The sequence below is a fragment of the Passer domesticus genome, chromosome 2, assembly GCF_036417665.1.
Source record: "Passer domesticus isolate bPasDom1 chromosome 2, bPasDom1.hap1, whole genome shotgun sequence".
Lineage (NCBI taxonomy): Eukaryota > Metazoa > Chordata > Aves > Passeriformes > Passeridae > Passer > Passer domesticus.
The window spans coordinates 51,242,158-51,261,257 of NC_087475.1; the positions used below are offsets into that span (position 1 = coordinate 51,242,158).

At 39.6% G+C, this 19,100-nt stretch overlaps 1 protein-coding gene across 13 annotated transcripts in view; it reads left to right on the forward strand.

Annotated features, from left to right (window-relative positions):
- The window catches only part of KLF12 (KLF transcription factor 12), a 264,047-nt gene that overhangs the window by 84,013 nt on the left and 160,934 nt on the right, over positions 1-19,100 (forward strand). For 12 of the 13 annotated variants that reach the window (XM_064408576.1, XM_064408583.1, XM_064408582.1 and 9 more), the window contains one exon: positions 4,442-4,531. In XM_064408576.1, coding sequence (XP_064264646.1) covers positions 4,442-4,531 — 90 coding nt within the window. Of the gene's footprint in view, positions 1-3,937; positions 3,957-4,441; positions 4,532-19,100 lie in introns of those variants that run through there. The other variant, XM_064408580.1, reaches the window with a different exon arrangement.

Sequence of the window (19,100 nt, forward strand, 5' to 3'; positions counted from 1 at the left end):
GTTACCTCTAGTTCCCTGGCAGTACTCCCAGTTAAGTTATTCTCTTCTAGCCACATGAATGTACTTTCTTTAACTGGTGTGTTTCATCCTAGAGAGAAGCGCATTTAAGTGAATAACAGATCTCATTGTATGGTGTATAAAGGTCTTCAGAAAACTAAGTTAGTTGACAGGTTTCCTTGGCTTCCTCTCCTTATGAGGATTGTTATATTTGATAAGAGATGGTAATCCTTCACCGTTCTATTATCTCTTGAAACTAAGAGAAAAAACCAATTTCACAATTAGAAAAACTTACCTAGTCATACTATTAAAAGGTTCCACTTTACCTCGAGTGGATCACTTCACATTTTTTGTCTTGGTCTATTATGCTGACTCTTGCTTTGATGAATAAATATAAATATCTGGTTTCTGTCATCTTATGCATAGAAGAAATTATAAAGGGGGTTTAGGGGTGCCTTTGTCTCAAAACAGGAGGTCAGTTGTGGCATCAGATCCTCTCTGGTTGTTAAAAGTTTACAGAGTGATTCTCAAAATGTATGGCTTGGCAGAGTGAAAGACTTGCCTACAAAACCTTAGCACTTCTTGTGAATGACAAATGTCATAATAGTGTAATTCATAATTAAATAAACACTACAGGGTGCTGAGGGCATTTGTATCAGGATGAGATAAGATTTGGGGAGTTTTTTCTTCCTCTGAAGTAGCGAAAGGTAATTTGATTAAAAGTTGCAATGGAAAGCCATCCTCATGAAGAAAATGCCGGTGATGGCTGTAGAGGTGCTGTGCTGAAAATGCAGGCTTTTTAGGAGTGGAAGAGTCCGGTTATTAAGGGACTGCCACAGCTTCTCAGAAGAGCTTGAAAGCTTATCTGTCTTGTGCAACAACTGCTCTAGTAGCAGTTGCCCATACAGACCTGGGTATGATTTGTGTTTTTAATTAGTATTTCAAGGGAATAAATGTCCAGAAGTGATTAGTGGCAGGTTCCAGCGGATGACACTGAGAATGAGAGCGTTCTCTCTTTTAGGATGAGTTACTCATCCAAGGGAACAGTTGTTTTGGTAAGGTCGTGCAGTGTTTGGCTTGATTGTCTGCCCTGTTTAGGACCTACATCTGCTGTGCATTTTACGAAGGTAGTAAAGGGGTCCATCAGGAGGGTTGAGGTGGGAGACTGGAAAAGGAAGGACTGTCACACAAATTAAGGTACCCTTCACCTGAGCAATTTTGGGGGCAGGAAGTTAGCTACCACATTTAACGAAGAAAATGGGGTTGCGTGAATAATGCATTGACTCAATCCATCACATCACCTGTCTCTGCTGGCAGGTCTCGTGGGTGTCATCAGTTAATGTGGGCACTGGAGCAGCCTGGCCTCACTCTGGTGTGGATGCTCCATCTGCTTGCCTGACCTTGAAGGCTCCTGGAAGAGCTCAATTCATATCTCCAGCCTCCGTGGGAGTACTCACGCCCCTTTGCCTTAGGTGACAGCCCACTCTGTGCAAACCTCAACAATTATACCTGGTTTGCTGTATGGCTTTGAACATACTATGGTATAAGCAATGGTTATGACAGGAGAGTACCATTTGCAAAGATCAGCTCTCTGGGTGCCTTTGGGCTGAATTTGTTGTCCCTGTGATCATACACAGACTGGATCTACTCAGCAGTGGCCTCTGAGGATGTGTCACACAACGTACTTCAAGTTATAAATACAGAAGAGATCAAATAGTTTGGAAATAATTTTCTCCTGTGATTATTGCTCCTGTGAATTATAAATTACCCGAAAGGCAGAGCTGTTCGCAGCCGGAGTATTTGCTCTTCAGACCAGCACTCGAAAGGCTGCTTTTAAGAAATAAGATTTTTGGAGAACAAAAGGAGAAGTGAACACAGTGAAAATTTAGTTAAATGTAAATGTGTTAAATGGTACATGAACTAGTCAGGTTTTCATGATTTATCAGTTTTAAACTTCAAAGGCTCTGTTTAGCTTGCATTTTTAAAACTAATGAGTTTATCACAGCCAGTGGGGAAAAAATGGTTCAAGTATATCAGCTGTAAATTGGTACAAAGCACTAAAAGGGACATTAGCCTCTAATCAGATTCTAACAGTTCATTAAACCTGCCTTTCCTCCGTGGCACTTTGTCTTCCCCCCTCCTTCTGCCTGTGCCTCCTGTGTAAGCCAGCCTCGTCCCTTTGCTCAGGCGGGTAAAACTTCCTCAGGGACACGATGCAGCATCAGCTCATCCTTCTTTGTCTATGAGCTAAACAGCCTAAGGGATGTTTGATGATGGTGTATTCCTGATCTTGCGGTAAAATTCAACTGTGCTGCCTATAAATCAAGAAAGCAGAGGGACCTCTCAACTTGCAAAATAGGCACTGGGGGAGCCAGGAATGCCATGCTGGCTTCTGCTCTTTATCCACCTCAAACCACATCCAAACTGATGGGGCTCAGTGACACCTGAGATCTGCTGCTAATAAGTAAACAGTGCAGGGCCCTTGCTGGGGAGAAAGATGTAAAGCCAGGCACAATTTCATCCAGCTTCTTTGTGGCATCAGAAACCCTTCTTTCCTGCATTTTTTTTCCACCTCATGCCTCAAACACTGAATAAAGATCAAGGTGCACAAAATAATTTGCTCAGCAAACATAGGAGAAACTTGTTTTTCTTCCCCTTCCTGTTGTGTCAACCTTTAAAAGTACAGTAGATGCACAGCAGTAGCATAGCATGGAGTGAGACATCTCAATAGCTTGACTGGTTTCCATTCTCACATGTTTGAATGCAGAGGTATTCTGTTGAAAATTACTTCTTCAATCTGAAATTTTATAACTCTAAGCATTTAGAGCTTTTTGTGAATGATTTAAGTCTACTTTTAAAAGAAAGAAATAGAGATTACACTTGCTTATCTGCTTTACCATCCAGGTTCTTCCAGTCTTGTTGTAAGTAAGGACCACAGCTCTGGGTGCTGAAATACACAGGACTTAAAGTGGGGGTGACAGCGATTTTAAGCAGGTCATTTGCTCTGCTTTTGGCAGCATGTTGGGCATATCAGTTTCCCTTTTCTACATGTTCTTTAAATTACAGTAAAGGAGTATACAAAAAATAAACAGTTTCTGCAGTATTTATATCCTGGAAAGTGGAGGTCCTGGGATGAGGTGTATTGATTGGAAAACATAAAATGTTTAAAGTAATTTAAGTTTTTTTAAAAGTACTTTGGAAGCTCCATTCCGATAGAGCATTTTCCTTAAACTTCCACTGAAGCAGCCACGATAAGAAACAGGGGTATGAATGCATTCCTTATGAATAATGGCACCACAGAGTGATGAATGAATCTGCTGCCTTAGAAACACAGGGAAAATGTTTTTTTTTTTTTCCATTCTCATACAGTTAGAGGACTACAAGGTACCAGAGCAGAGGTGAGTTTCCAGTCTAGAGTCTTCCAGACAGGGCTGCAGATTAATAACTGCCTGTGAATGAGTCACTTGTAAGTGAAGTGTGCTCCAGTTACATTATTTGAAAAATGGGTGTGATGTCTCCACATTTCTGTAGCCCTGACCAAGGTGTCTGGATTTGTAAACTCACATTCTAGCTTGAAGGATAAAATGGTTTTTATTCTCTCCGTGTTGTCCAGACTAAGTGACAGCTGAAGACCCTTGCTTTCAAAAATCAGCCTTGAGCCTTGGCTGGAGTAGAAAATTGATTCAGGTTGAGGTACTGTTTGAATTGAAGACACAAGAGGATTGCTTTGTATGTCCTCATAAACTGCTCTAGTAACAGCAGGAATGTTGATTCAGAGAACCACAGTTCTGCAAATCCTCCTTCAGATTGAAGCTCTCACATATAGTGTCCATAACTACATGGACAGTGCCTGTTTTTAACTTGCTTTTTTATCTCTTTCAGAGACTATTTTTTTGTCTCAGAGGTGTGTGGAGATTTTCATTAGCAAATTCTGATAACATTAGAAGACGATAAGAAATGTGAGCAATTGTGTATTGATTTATAATGTGTATGGATACGGGCCTTCATTGCAACTTCTCTCCATATAAGCTTCCTCTACCAGAAGTACAAGTGTTTTGACTGAAATCAACTATACCTAAGCATACTGCCAAAACCTTCAAACTCTTTGACACCACTGCTTTCCTTTTCAGTTCTAAAGCAAGGACTTAATATGCGTGTACCTGTGTAATTAATTTCAAATTACAAAATAGTAATTGGAGATGATTTTTCCTTGTTGCTTACAAAGACTTAGTTCTCATTTAAGAATAACTGAAAGTATGATTTACTGTTTTAGCAGAAGTAGTAACTTGGCAGCTACTCCTTGAAATTACTATTACATCCTCCTCGTTAACTTCATTTCCGCTGAACGAAACATACTTCTGCAGTATTGTAGAATTTAAACCAGTGAATTGAAATAAGTGGTTTTTTCATAATTTTTTATTAACCTTGTCCTTTTTTGCCTTAGGACATCAGCGCCTTTGAGAACAGAATGTTAATGCTTGATGGGATGCCGGCAGTCAGAGTCAAAACAGAGCTGCTGGAATCTGAGCAAGGGGTAAGCAGAGGTTTGTGTGACCTCACTCTGGTAACCCTTCCCCAGTTTCTCTGTGGTTAGCTGTCCCTCCCATTTTCTTTTCTATGTTTTTCTTTATTTCCACTGTTCTGGAGCATATTTTCTTGGGACTTGTACTGCTGAGCATCTAGTCTTATCTGCTGGGAGCACAGAGCAAAACTCTGCAGAAGACTTACTGAAATCATCTGGGATAGCTGAGATGCTGTTGGTGTAATTTTACACCTACTGAAAAAAGGTGTAGTTTAATTTAAAAAAAGGAAAAAGGAGTAGATTTTGGTAAAGGAAACCATATGTCTGGGAAGTCCATAGATGTATGTATGTGTCTTTGCTCTTCTACCTTCTTGGGATATTTGCCTTACTGCAATTGTTTCATCCTTTATGCTCCTCCTACTCTATTTTCTGTTTGTGGCAACCTGCTCTCTCTCTGGTGAAATGCACTCTTTTATCAAGATAAGAGGACTAAAGCTGGTGTCACATCAGCTGCTGGATCTGGTATAGATCATGAATTGGTTTTGATATTTTATGCCGAACTTGGTGTTGGAGTGATAGCTTTTAGGAAGATGAGAGGGTATTTTCTTGTGTATGTGGTATCAATGATTGTAGATTACAGCAAGGATATCTGTTTTAATGGATTTTTTGTTATAATGAAACTTTGTTTTCTTGTGTGCATGATATGTTATTCCAAAGAATCCAAGCAATTTTACTAATCTGAAGAGAGATTCCTTCAACAAGCAGCCTATTAGAAGCAGCAATGCTGTTGCCTTGTAGGGATGAGCTTTTGTCTAATTCTACTTGGCTTTTTCCCTTTCTGCTATTTTCTCAGTTATTTAATTGAGAATTTGAATGATATGGAAAAGAGGGAATTAACTTTCAGGATTACTTAATTTTGAAATACTTGCAAGGAAATACCAGTTATTCAGGGTGTTTTTGAGGCTTTAAGTTCGAGAGGAAGAAAAAGGTTGGCATTTAATTGAGTTCTTGCTCACCTCTGCCTTCTTAAGAGGAAGTACCCTCACAAATTACTCCAATACAATGTAGTTTGTTGGAATGTAAAAATTGAACTGTTGCGTGAGCTGCAATGATGAAAAGACAGATCCATTCATTTTTAATACCTTCTGGATGCTTTGCATTATGTCTTTTTATGTAACAGAGAAGTTTCTATATAGTGTTCAGAAGACAAAGGTTCCATTACCATATGCCTTTGTTCAGTATGAAATAAATTCTGTGCATGCTACATATTGCTGGGTCCTTTATGAAGAGTACTTCTTTAGCAAAGCATGAGTTGTTTCTGGAAGACCTACTTGGTGTCTTAGGAACTGGAAGGAAATTAATAATCTATATAATTTTTTAATTTCCTTAGAGTTTTTTAATAAAATTTTATGGACTTCTGTATAAGCAGAAAATGATGTCACTTTTCCCCCCAGTGACTGAGCCATTGGACAAAGAGCTCATTTGATTTGGAATTTTATGCACTTTAGTACTAATTAAGTAGTGTCTGGTCAAGAGTCTCTGGCACCTTTATGATTCTTCATTAGGGAACAATCAATAAATACAAAATGAATTTGCCAGTTCACTAACAGAGGAGCTGGCCATTAGGATGGCAATTTTCCAGCAAACAGCTTTAACTCTAAAGAGAGCTGGTTGAAACAGATGTTTGGCATGTACTTTGGAGACTGCTTTGGATATGTAGATGTTGGTATGCATAACAGGGACAAGTGTTTGAAGGATGTGGTTATCAAAACCAGCATGTGGAGCTATTTGGGAAGATGAATATCATAACTGGGAAGCATGGAGTGGGAATTGAAGTGTGATCCAAGTAGTGGGAGTTTGAAATTGTTGTGTCTGTGTCTGTTGTTACAGTGCCCAAAGTCCCTAGAGTTGCACCTCCATCACAGCATATGTGTGACTTCTACTTGAAACTTTGGAAACTAAAATGGCATTTTGAGTCTTCTGAGCTTAATGGCCAGACCTTCATCACTTAGGAGCTGAACACCAGGCAAACTCTTACAAAACCCAGAGGAAGACATTTGGGTTTTTTGCTGTTCTTGGTGGTTTTAGCTGGCTTGGTGTCAGCTGTTGGTTCTAGATTTGCTCTACGTCTGCAAGGGCAAAAGTGGGACGTGGGTTAAGGGTTATGTAGAAAAAGTTTCATCTGTGGCTGGAGAATCATGAAGGAAATACCAGTTGTGGAGGAGTGAAACCAACAGCGTCTGGAGCACCTTGACCAGGATAATGAGCATTGATCTATCAGACCAGAGAACACTGGGTTCAACACAGATTTTCATGCTTTATCCATGAAGCTTTAGGGTGCTATTGTCTTAGAAATTCTACAGGAGCACTTTCAGTTGTCTCCTGTTTAAGTCTGAGCCCATATTTCAAATAAACATCTTCTTAATTTAAAAGATTTTTTAAGGATATATGCCTGTTTCTTGTAGAAATATTGAATGCTTTTCTGCAAGACACATGAATATGTCATACAGAAAATGTGTTTTTTCTGTAGTTGTGCCTTGGATAACTCTACCTTGTGATTCATGGCCTCCAAGATGGGCTCCACACACAAGACCTTGCTAAGGGAGTTTGGGTGTTGTCTGGCCATTTATGAGTGCAGGACTGTGTTGCACACCCAGCTGGTTCTCCCCTTGACTGACCTCTATACTAAAGAAGTAGAAAATAACCAGCTTAGAATTATTGGTAAAGTGAAAAATGATCTTTCCAATACCTGGACAACATGGAAGTAAAAAAAACTCAGATAGAAGGGACATTCCCACCTACAGCACCAAAATGAAAGTACAATTGGAGAAAAAAAAAGTTTTTATAGAAGCAGCACCAGCCTTTAACCTTGAGTTACTTTTTCACTTAATTTTTGTGACATACAGTTGCGGTGAAAATGCACCATGTGGACATGTGCATTTCATTAATAGGAAATTCATCTTCCCTGTACTGCTCTGGGCAACTTGATCTTCACCAGGTTGTCTCTTGACTGTGTATGGTGGTAGTAGAAGTCATGCATGATGTAGGTGAGAACCAGGACAGAGAAGATACTAGCAGTTCTTCCTGTATTTGGATAGCAAGTTAGGCAGTCAATCCATTATATTCCCTTACTTTTTGTTTTAATTTGGAGACTTCAGTGTTTTGCAAAAGAGGTTAAGTATAATGTAAGGTTCTTCTCTACCATTTGTGCATGAGCCCCAAGCTCTTAAACTTTTGTATTACGTGTTTTGTTTTGTTTCATTAATTCCTCTGTGTCTTTTGCTGTATTTGGGTGCTCTGTGCAAACCTGGTCTGATACCACTGAAAAGTTTAAGTAGTTTTCTTAAAAAGTAGTCTCAGCCCTTACAATGCACAAGCGTTACTTATCTAGAGCAAGTGAAGGTGAGTTTAAAATGCAACACTGCAGAAGGAATAAACAAAGAAAGTGTAGTCCAGCTGAGATTTTAGGGTAGCCGTGGGAGAATGAAACTGTGAGGTGCTCCCAGCTGCAAAGCAGCCCAGTCTCTAGCTGGGAGTCTGAGTCTGAAAGAAAATTGGAGCTGACATTTCAGCTATGCCCCATGTGCTAGATACTTGGAGCCTGTGACTGTAGAAGAGGTGAGCAGGACAGGGCTCTGGAGCTGCAGCGTGTGTTGGTGTAGTGAAGACAAACCTTTACCAACCCAAATTTAAGACACTGAGTTGAAGTTAGATCATTGTGGGAGAATAGGATTTAGGCAGTCTGTAAGAAAGACATGCCTTATGAGATAGAGGTTACGAGTCAGATTTGGAACACAGAGGTATTTACAAGGAAAATTGATTTTCTCTTTGCTTTGGAAAAAGTTTAAAAAGTTCTGCATTGTTATATTGTCACTAATTTAGAGTAGTTTAATGCTTTTTAGAAGGCCATCAGCGTTAGCAAGAACACATGCTTATTTTTCCAGTGAGCTACTGTCCTTAATTTTGCACAGGAGATTTAATGCAGTCTATTGTTTGACGCTTCAGGAAGACACAGTGCTGCTTTAATGACTTTATCACAAATGAAAAAAAGACACTACATGAAAGATATCGCATCGCCCTTTAACAAGGCTTCATTATTATCTCCCCTACTGTGGAACAGGAGCTAGCATTGCTAATAAATTGAGAGAATTACTTTAGAAATATGAATTTGCTTATCATTTAATATCCTCCAATGACCTACAACTTTAGATCTTTTGGGCTGCAGTAAAATCTTTCTCAGTTACCAGCTTCCAAAAAGGACATGAAGAAGAAGAAGAAGAAGGTGGTCTGTACAGATGAGGCTGAAGGTGGGGTACTTCAGCAGGAAAAAAAAATCTTCAATCTTTGTTTGTGCCAAAAACTATCCTGGAAGTAATACTTTTTATTGTGAAAATGTGTGGAAGCTGGATTAATATATTGGTAATAGAGACTGGGTGGAGAATTTATTAGGTGGTGGCTACTGTTAAGAAGTTAGGGTGAATAGTGTTGACTGGCTTCAGTGTGGAGTTTGAAAATCCTGCTAGTTATTGCAGAATGTGGCCCAGTTTCTAAAAATTGGTAAATGTGTGCAACTTAGTGTTCAGTTGCACTTTTTCAAGTATTTGCTGAGTTGTGCCGTAAGCTGTTGTTAAAAGGAGATACAAATGTGGGACTTAGATCCCACAATCAATCTTCAAATACAGAGAATGATGAACTGCTAATTATCATCAGTCTTTTTGTTTCCAGATCTGCAGTCTCATCTGTTCCTTTGCCTACATTTTGTTCTCTCAAATCATCACTGGAGGATTATATATCTTACTCTGAAGTCTCCTCCTAATTCTTCTTGATCTGTCTACATTCGAATCACTTATCATGACTGAATTATGAAAAGAAATTATTAAAATGACAAAACCCTTTAATAAGCCAATATTGTTCTGTGTCTTTTCATAGCCAGCCAAATTTATCTTCTTGTCTCTGAAGAATGCCATCCATCCTTATGTTGTTATATACATAAACATGTTTTACCTCAGCCTGGGTAATACTGACATAAATCTCTTATTTTTAAGATTTCCAAAAATACTTATTCACATTCAGTTGAGAATAGTCTCAGTAACAAAGCTTACTCCATGACTATATGGGGAACTGTTTTGCAGTGATTCATTCAGCTTGGGTATGTTCTTTGTATTAGTAGAAGAAAGAGCACTTCTGATATTTGCTATTGTCATTTGTGAGTTTCTGCTTCATTCAATTACTTGTTTTCTGAATTACTTAATGTTTAGCGTGATTGATTTGGGGAAACCGGATGTGTATGGGCAGTGCTGGTGTATTGATCTCCGCTGCAAAGAAAGTCCTTCTTGCTTTCTCTTGGTTTTTTTCATCTTGCAATTGGCATCACTCAGGGAGTTATGAGGTGTTAGAATCACAGCTGGTATAATTCACTGGTTGCTTTGCAGTGTCATAAATATAGAATAGTCTTCAGAAAGAGGTCAAGATCTGACTCCAGAACCGGTAAGGACTTAACCTACAGGGAGCAGTGCAAAGCCCTGTGAGATGTACCTAAGAGATACACTGTATTTCCTGAGCACAGCTGAAGGTTATGCTTGCAGCCCAGAAGGGCGCAAGTCACATCCCAGAAGGGTTATGTCAGTTGGATTGATTAAGTCAAATCAAGCATCATGAGCTGATGAGTATTGTGTAATGTTGAGTGGAAGCTTGTATGAAGAAAATAGGTAGCCAACTCTTACATCTTTGCTGTTATCTTAGCGTACTTGTGCAATCCATTGCCAGTGACTCAATGACATTCGGGAGTGTAGGGTCAACTGATCACTGGTCCAAGAAAAACCTACCCAGAGGGAGAAAGGGAATGGTTATATGTGTCTTGCAAGTCATACTTGCATGTGAAGTCATGGATATCCTCTGTTATGTGGAGATGGGGAGAGTGGGAAAAAGATCATGGGTGCTGGTTTTGGTTACAGCTGGTGACCTGTATCTTGAACTACATCTTTGCTACTTCTGGGACCCCAGCTGCCCACTTCTGGCATGTTTCTGCAGTGCTGCATTACCAAACACTGAATCTTTTCAGTGTTTCATGTTTCTTATTCCTTTTGAAGTCAGCTCATGTGTAGGGAGCCAAGGGGTTTTGTCATGGTTGTAGGTGTGGTTTCTTTTTTTTAATGTTTTTTTTCCTCTCCAGGAATCAGACTCAAAAATGTAATAGGCAATAGATTTAAGACTAACAGGAAATGATAGCTTAACCAGCTCAGCACACTTGCCAGGCAGGTTTTTGCCAAATTAACCAAGATTGCAGACTAAAAGTGCGGGTGGGGTTGTAAGATGTATGATGCTGTCTGAAATTCACACTAAGTGAAGTATCCCAGATCCTCTGAGACTTAATTTACTGACCGCTGTCTGCCGTTGCTTTCCTTTGCTAGGCAGCTAAGTTGACTGTTACAGAGCACAGCAGGGAATGTGCTCCTTAGATTCTGTCTGGTATTGTTTGCTCTGTGTATGGTAGGAACAGGGGGATTTTCACTTGTGGGTGAAAACTTAATTGTGTGAGGCATTGTACTGATAAAGGGTGGTCCCTGGGTATCTAGGTTTAATTAATCAGAAGTTTAGACAGTCTTTTAATGGTGTTTTTCAGATATTAGTAGCTGTGCTTATTAAGAATTCAGCAGCAAGTGTAAAGGAGTGAAGCAGAGGAAGACCTCTGCTCCAAACAACATGTGTTTAGCCAACAGTGCCATGCCCAAGAGATTTCCTATGTCTACAGTAATAGAAGGGCAGCAAGAAGATGGTTCCAATTACAAGAAATTTAGATTTTTATGAAGAACTATTTGGTAGAGGAGGATAATACTTTGTCTGCCAAGACTGGAGAAAATTTCTTAGAGAATGTGGGATGTTACCCAAACTAACATAGCCTAATATTGTTACAGTTCCATAGCAAAAACACAGTTACAGAATATATCATGTTAGATACATAAATGGATATGTTTTATGTGCTTATATGGATTAAAAGAGTAAGGTTGCCTTTGAGAGAAGAAAAGTTGACCCTTTGATTGCAGCGTATTGCTGAAGTTCATTGCAATATTGTAGTTTGGTTGCCTTCTCTCCCCAGTCAACTATTTTCTGAGCTCACCTTTCAGCCAGTCTGCTTTTTTGATGATGTTATGACCTCTCAGCTTGCACTGCTACCAGAGCTTATGATGGGACTCTTCTGGAAGATTTATTCAGCTGAGAAACTAGGCACAAAGAAAAACAAAAATTATACAAGTTGTATGTCTGTGGTTACTGTGAATTCCTAAATCTACATTTTGGGTTGAAAATACATTCTTTTTTCAAGATGTGAAAGGTCAGCATTTCTGTGACTGCACTAAAGAAGTCATTGAAAATGATTAAAAAAAAAAAAATCACAAGAACGACTTTAACCATCCAAATATTTACAATTAACGTGACTCCCCCTGATATCCCAAGTTCCCATGACACTTGTGTGTGCTCCATTTCTTTCTCATTGGGGAATCCAATATTGGCAGTTTAGCTGTAATTGTGATTGAGCTTGCAATCCTAATTGAGGAACCAGTGAGGTACAGATTTTTGCTTTTATGCATTGTGCCAGAAGGGTGTTAACACTGTAGTCATGGGAGCTGGTATGCAGCACTGTATTCTAAAATCCTGTCGTACCTCTGCCTCAAAACTCATCACAGGTCTGTGTTGTTGCATGTCACAGTGCAGTGGAATTCTAAGATACAACAATGAGCATTTTAGACTTCATGTGTGAAACTTTTATTGGCATATGAAATGTAATTACTCTTCTTGTCTGGTAACTTGCCTGGTAGGGCATCTGAAGTTTATTTCAGGCTGCAGTGGAAGGGAAATTCAATAGGTTACAAGTGTCCATAACCCCTGTGTTCATATTAAGAAACTGATGAAGATGAGTTAGGTAATCCCACTTTTCTTAAAAGAAATGGAATTACCTCTTGTTTACCTCTGTTTGTGATTGTATATATGCATGATTGTATATATGCATGGGTAGTGCAGGCCTGCTGATGCATGCAAATTTCTGGTTTCCAGAGCTCTTGATTAAAAATGTTTTCCGTTGAAATGACTCTGTGAAATAATTGTTACGCACAAAATCTTTAAGCTGCGTAGCGAGAAGTTAGTCACTAGGTTTCATTTTGTTCTACTCACAGATGAGTTTAATGGAATTTTTTGGTTTGTTTTAATGCTCATTAGAGTAGTCAGTTCATTATGACAGTCTATATTTTGCTCACCAGGGCATGTTGGTATATTCAAAGTAGAAATGAGATGGAAGTGACTGGGCTCTTGTCCATTCCCTTTGTTTTGACTTCAGTAAAGTGAAATCTTCTCTCTTCCTGGCTCTCAGTTTGGTAATTGCTATACTCTATTTCTTCAAGGACTCTTGAAGTGAGAAGTGTTGTGTAAGTGTGCATTGTTAGTGTATTATATAGTGGCTAGCCGAAGAAAAATAAGCATAAGCCAACATAACTCAATAATTTTCAATATCATGAACACTTCAGCATCATGAGACAATTACGTTACGAAAGTACCAAAATTATTTTAATCCTTGCTGTTCATTATGAGAAAGGATTACTTCTACTTTTCTCTTGTTCATTGATGTTCTGGTAGCTTTTCTTTTCTGTTGGAGGTTGTCTTATAAGTACTCTTTTTGATGTATATTTTACTCTTGTTCTGTATCCTGCTGGGAAAGTACTGAAAGAGCCGTATATATTTTTTTTATCATCATTGGCTTTTTTCCTTATTTCTCCCTGTGGAGATGAGTCCTTACATAAATTACTGTAAGGTTTCTGTTTTCTTTAATTTTTTCATTTGTTTGTTTTGGGTTTTTTTGTTTTGTTTTTAAATTCCCTTCACAATCTCCTCACTCTCTCCTCTCCCCAACCCCACCCTGTTTTCCATTGTGAGGTTGAGTATTTAACAAACTGTTATTTAGGGGGGCATCTGTTTTCAGATGTCCTTTCACAGATGTTGTTGTTGCTTGCTTTCATCGCTTAAACATACCAGGAAACTATAGGAACCACAGGCAGAAAAAAACAGCAGCAACCAAAGGTGGTGTTTGTCCTCCCCTGCTGGCACTGGCCACTGCTCATGCTTCCCATTGCCCAAGGATGGGGTCCAAGCAGCAAGTATGGTAAGACCCAGCTCATTGGGTGGGCAGGAACAAGGAGAGGAGGAGAGGTACTGAGGATGCAGTGGAGGGAGGACAGGTGATCTTCCCAGGCAAAGCTTGTTCATGGAAAAGACTGTGTTAGATTAGCCCACTCAGCTCTGTCTCCTCCAAATTGCTTCCATTCCCCTGGTGCCTGGAAGGAACACCAGCCATGCAGATGTCACATGCACCCTGTCTCCTTTGCCTCTCTTGATGTTTGTAGCTTGTTTCCTGCTTTCATGATATACACTAGAGATTGATACTGATTCTGAGACACTGACTTTGATCTTCCTCTGTAATGCTCTGTGTGGAGCTTATGCCATTGCGGTGAGGGAGTTACTGGAAATTCCGTAGCAGTCATATCAGTTTGTCCTTGGAAGACAGCAGCATCAGCCTCTCCTGTTGGGTTACAGATATGCTTGATTATGTTTTCAGTATTGTAGGTGCCCTTCCATGACATTTTCTGCTTTCTTTGATAGCTTTTTGCCAATTTCTAGGACCTTTCACACATGGTAGATGAAGGTGCTGCAAGGATGTCAGCGAGCTGTCCCCTGTTTCAGCCATGAACCCACATTTTCCTTGTTCATCCTTGTATTGCTGATGTAGTGGTAGAAGTTCTTGTTGGCTTTGATATTCTGTACAAGTCTGAACTCCAGCTGGGCTTTGGCTTTCCCAACACCACCCATGTGTTCCTGTGTGATATTTGTGTGGTCATCCTTTTCTTGCTCCTCCCGCCTTTTTGTACTGGAGCTCCTTCATGTGTTTCATGTCTCCCAAACTGGTGTCCTAATGCTTCTTGCTTTTCTGAGTGGTTATATATACTAGTGTTGTACTTTGATCTCCTTAGAGACCTTCCAGTACTCCTGTGCAGTTTGTTTTTTTTTAGAGGTATCTCCCATGAGATCCCACTTAGTTCCCTGACAGCTTCTACTCTCCTCTAGTTGGGAGTGTAGATTGACTTGGACTGGGTGTTTGTTAGTACCATTCTTTCTTCACTCTCCTCTAGAACTCCATTGCACAGAGGTCATCACACCCACTGATTACCACAGCCCCGTTTGTTCTTTTTTCCACACAAACAGTGGTTATTTTGGTTTTGTCCATATGGGATGTTTTGAGAATGCATGTGTGATCACAGTGTACCTGATGAGAGGTTCTTTTTACACATACAATGGCAGCTGTTGTCATGTACCTCCAGAAAGCACAGGCAAAAAGCAAGCATAAAGCAACAGTGGTACACCAGCCTGTACATGTCAGTGTGCAGCTGGGGACCACATGAGCAGAAGATGATGTTTAGTATTGCAAGTTTTCACTGCTCTTTGAGCTCCATGGAGATTCTCCTGATAACCAGAGGCTGTGGTATAGGTTTTGACCTGTGAACCGTGCGTTGTACCTGCCTACTGCCATCCTTAGACTGCAGTAGGAGCTTAAGATGTAGTGATATAAACAGCGGTGGCAGTGAGAGCATTTCCTATGACACTCTTGATTTATTTTCCCTTTACTTACAGTAGGACAGAATTGTGGATTTCTTGGGAGTCTGTATGATGAGGTATCTGGGGAGGGCAGAAGCTATGCTTTTGAAAACAAAAGACTTTAATTTTTCTTCCTTCAGCTGCTGGGTATTGTGGAACAATGCTCTATGATAACTTCATGGTACTATCTATTACTTATGTTTAATAGAGTACTTAGGGCTTTTATACTAATATGTTGTTCTGTTGTTGAGTAAAAAGCAATAAAATGTAGTAAGGTTGTTGACAGCTGTCAACAATAAAAGTCCCCTGTGGAAGTAGTACTGGTCTGGTCCATGATTTATATGGCAGAACAGCAGTTTGGATGCTCCTGTCCACTGTTAACTCTGGGGTTGTGGCAGTGCAGAAATGTGCTCTAAGCTTCTAAGCTAGGGAAAAAAAATATAAAACTAAAACAACTTTAAGAGTTTTTCTTTTCTAAATTAAGATGTAGGTATAGACTGATTAAAATGTTAGATCTGCAACATCCACAGTTCTGTGTGATCTGCAGGCTAAAACATGCTGTGCAAACATGGCTCAGAAAACATTATTGATTTTCATTATAGAAAACTTGTAAAATAGAATAGAGAAATAGAAAGGAAGCCAAAACAGTCTGGTTGGCTTCTGAATAGTATTCATTTTACGGAATAAGCTAAAAATATCGAGTGAAATATTACTTATGTTTGTTCTTGGAAAACAGTTTATAGTTTGGTTTTTGAAGCTTGAGTTTCTTTCCTTTGTTGCTGTACATGTTAGTTTTCATAAATGGATTTAGACTGAATTACTTGAAATATGCTTTATGTCTTTCACTGAATAACCATTCGTAGTATTGATGGGATAGAGTCAGTTTAAGACAACTGTTAACATAAAATAAGTATGTAAGTTGTTAGTATTGAACACTCAAATATTAATTTATTCTTATGTTAAAATTCCATAAATACTTCTAGTCTAAAAAGAGGTCACCTTGAGTTTCCTAACAATTTTACTGTGTAGATTGTGACCTTACTGTTGTCAGAAAAAAGAACAAGTATTTCTTAAAGGCTAAACATTAAAATAGCTACCTGCTCTAAAAATTTGGTAGCTTTGAATGGTTTGTGGAGGGACACTTGCAGCTTCTGTTGAATTGGTAGTTGCAAGTTTGTCTGCAAACTCCAAGCTGAAAAGAAACAAAACGGTACTCAAAAGTATCATAGAGTTATTAAGGTTGGGAAAGACCTCCATGACCAAATCCAGTCTTTGACCTAATGCCACCAAGTGCACTAAATCATTTCTCAAGGTGCCACATTTACCTGTTTTCTGAACATTTCCAGGGATGGTGACTCCACCACTTGCCTGGGGATCCTGCCCCAATGCTTAACCAGTTTCAATGACCATGTTTGTCGTAATATGCAACCTGATAAAGTAAATCCAGATCACACATGCAGAGTATGAAATATCTGGTCCGCATGCTGTGGGCTTGTTTTTAGAAGATACTGAATATTAAGCATTCAGCAGAGTAGGTAAGTATCTGCTTGGGTTTTAGGAACTGGAGGAGATGTGTTACTTACTCATGGCACTGACTCAGGGCCAGGGTGTACCATGCAGGAACCTTACATCTATAAAAGCTGCTACTATAATCTCTAGAAGTCTTTAACAGTCTTTAAAATAATTGGAAGAAATCAATTGGATTAAATGTCCTTGTATTTTCAGGCAGAGTAATGTATTACATGTTAGGTAGTACATTACTGACATGATACTTGTTCTTAGTTTTGTTTAAACCCTGCTGCTAAGCTAATATGCAGTACATCTACAACAAGGAAAGTTTTTGTGAAGTAGTGAACTTTAAATGTTCTTTATGGTCTAATTTTATTCATATCAAATGCTGGGATGAAGTGGGTATGAGAGGGTTTATTGTTGATTATGTACCCTGATTTTTTAATATGTTCCTTGCCTTCTCTCAAAGGATCTCTAAAGCCTTATAATCTCTAAAAAGATAAATGTATTTGTTGTTATCCATCAGTTAGTGGTGAGTACGAATTACATCAGCAAATGTAGTTGGAGTGCATCCTCTGTTAAGCTAACTTTCTGTTATAAAATTTCATAATAACATCAGATGAATTTGCCTTACTCCTTTTAAAGTAAGGGAAAATATCTTTTACCATCTAAAACATTGATGACGTAGTTCAGTTACCAAGCCTTGACCATGTCTCTGGTGTGTTTAGGAGTTGCCATTTGCATTGAGTGTGTTCCTAAACTGCAGCTCCTCTACATAATGTCATTGCCAGAGAACACAAAAACTGTGCACACCCATGGGTGCCAGATGCAATTTGAATAAAAAGCCCATGTGAAGGAGTATGGTATAGGCAGTAATGGCATGAAAGGGTGAAGAGGAATCAGTGAAGCTCTCAGTTCTTAGGAGCTGAAAGTAGACAGAGAGATAGAAATTCATGGTGGGAATATGTTGCCATGCCAACCAAGTAATTTCTCTAACAGGAGGAAACTGGTAATGAATAACTGCTGAGTGGGAACTTTAAGAGAAAAACATGCTCTGTGGAAAACCAAAAGGTTACATTTTTGATAATCGACCTTCACCATTCCCCCTATGAAATTCTGTGCTGGAATCTGTCTGTCGGAGCTTCCTGCTGTCCTGTACCAGACCCTGCTGTGCCCATCTGCTAATCTGCCTGCGGTGTGGTGATGGGTACCAGTGCTGAGCCCATGCTGCAGGCTGACCCGAGCCCTTTGTGAATCGTTTCTCAAGCAGCTGTGAAAGCCAGATGTGGGTTGCACCAGTCTGTCTCCCTTAGTGGCTGTTTTGGGTGTTCCCTTAAATCATTGACTAGCATAGTTACTTTTTGTCTTCCCTATTTCTTCTGACACAATGTGAAAACTCTGCAGAGAACTGGCATCTTTAAAAAATACTTATTTCTAAACCCTGATACTCCTTGTGTTCTGGAACTTGGACATGTGTTGTTCATGTTTTGTCTGTAGCTCTTTATAGCCTTCTGATTTTATGAAAGGAGGAAAAAAAAAAGACATTGAAACTTTATCTAAAATGTTGATTTTTCATTTTGTTTGTCTTGAGTTATTGCAGGAGAATTTAGTAGCGCAAGGCACCTGCATTGCTTTTCCTCCAGTGCTCTTAAACCAGTGTTCAGCTTGCACTGTGATCTGTGTTTAGATGAGTATTCCTACTATGACGGTTTGTGCACCTAGGATGGTATGGGCCACCTCTGGGATCAGGAGAAGCCTGACATGTTAGTAGGGAGTATCTCTGGATGAATTTGCCCCTGCTGAGATCTGAGCTGCTGCAGCTAGGCTGCTGCTGGTCCCTGGCATGGCCGGGTATCTAACAGTTTGGGTTAGAAGGGACCGTAAAGAACATTTAGTTCCAGCCCTCTGACATGGGCAGGGATACCTCCATAAATCAGGTTCCTCAAAGCCTTGTGCAGCTTGGCTGGGAACAAATAGCTGTGCTGTCCACCTTGTGTGGATGGCTTGTACTTCTGTGCTGCCTTCTCTCAATTCCCTTCTTCTGTTGTGTACACACAAATGTCTGCTTTCTGTGGTGTTTTTTTTTTTTTTTAATTATGACCTGTGCTTATTTTGGGCAGGGTGCAAGGACTGCTTACCAGCCTTAACAAGATTCAATGCTCCTTGTAGTAGTAGCCTTACTATTAGTTGTAGCAAAGGCTAGGTCAGACATTTGAAGAAGTTGTCCCATCCTTTGTTCTTCCCACCTCTTTCCTTCCCCAACTCCTCAGCTGCCATCCCTGAACTGATGCTAGTAACTGTGGGATTGCCTAGTGAGCCAGTTGAGCCTGACAATCTGACATAAAAGTAGCTTGGAGGGAGGGCGTGAAAAACCCAGCAAAATTTTGGCTTTCTTAGGAATCAGGCAAGTGCCAAAATAGTCGCAAAGCAGAAGGAA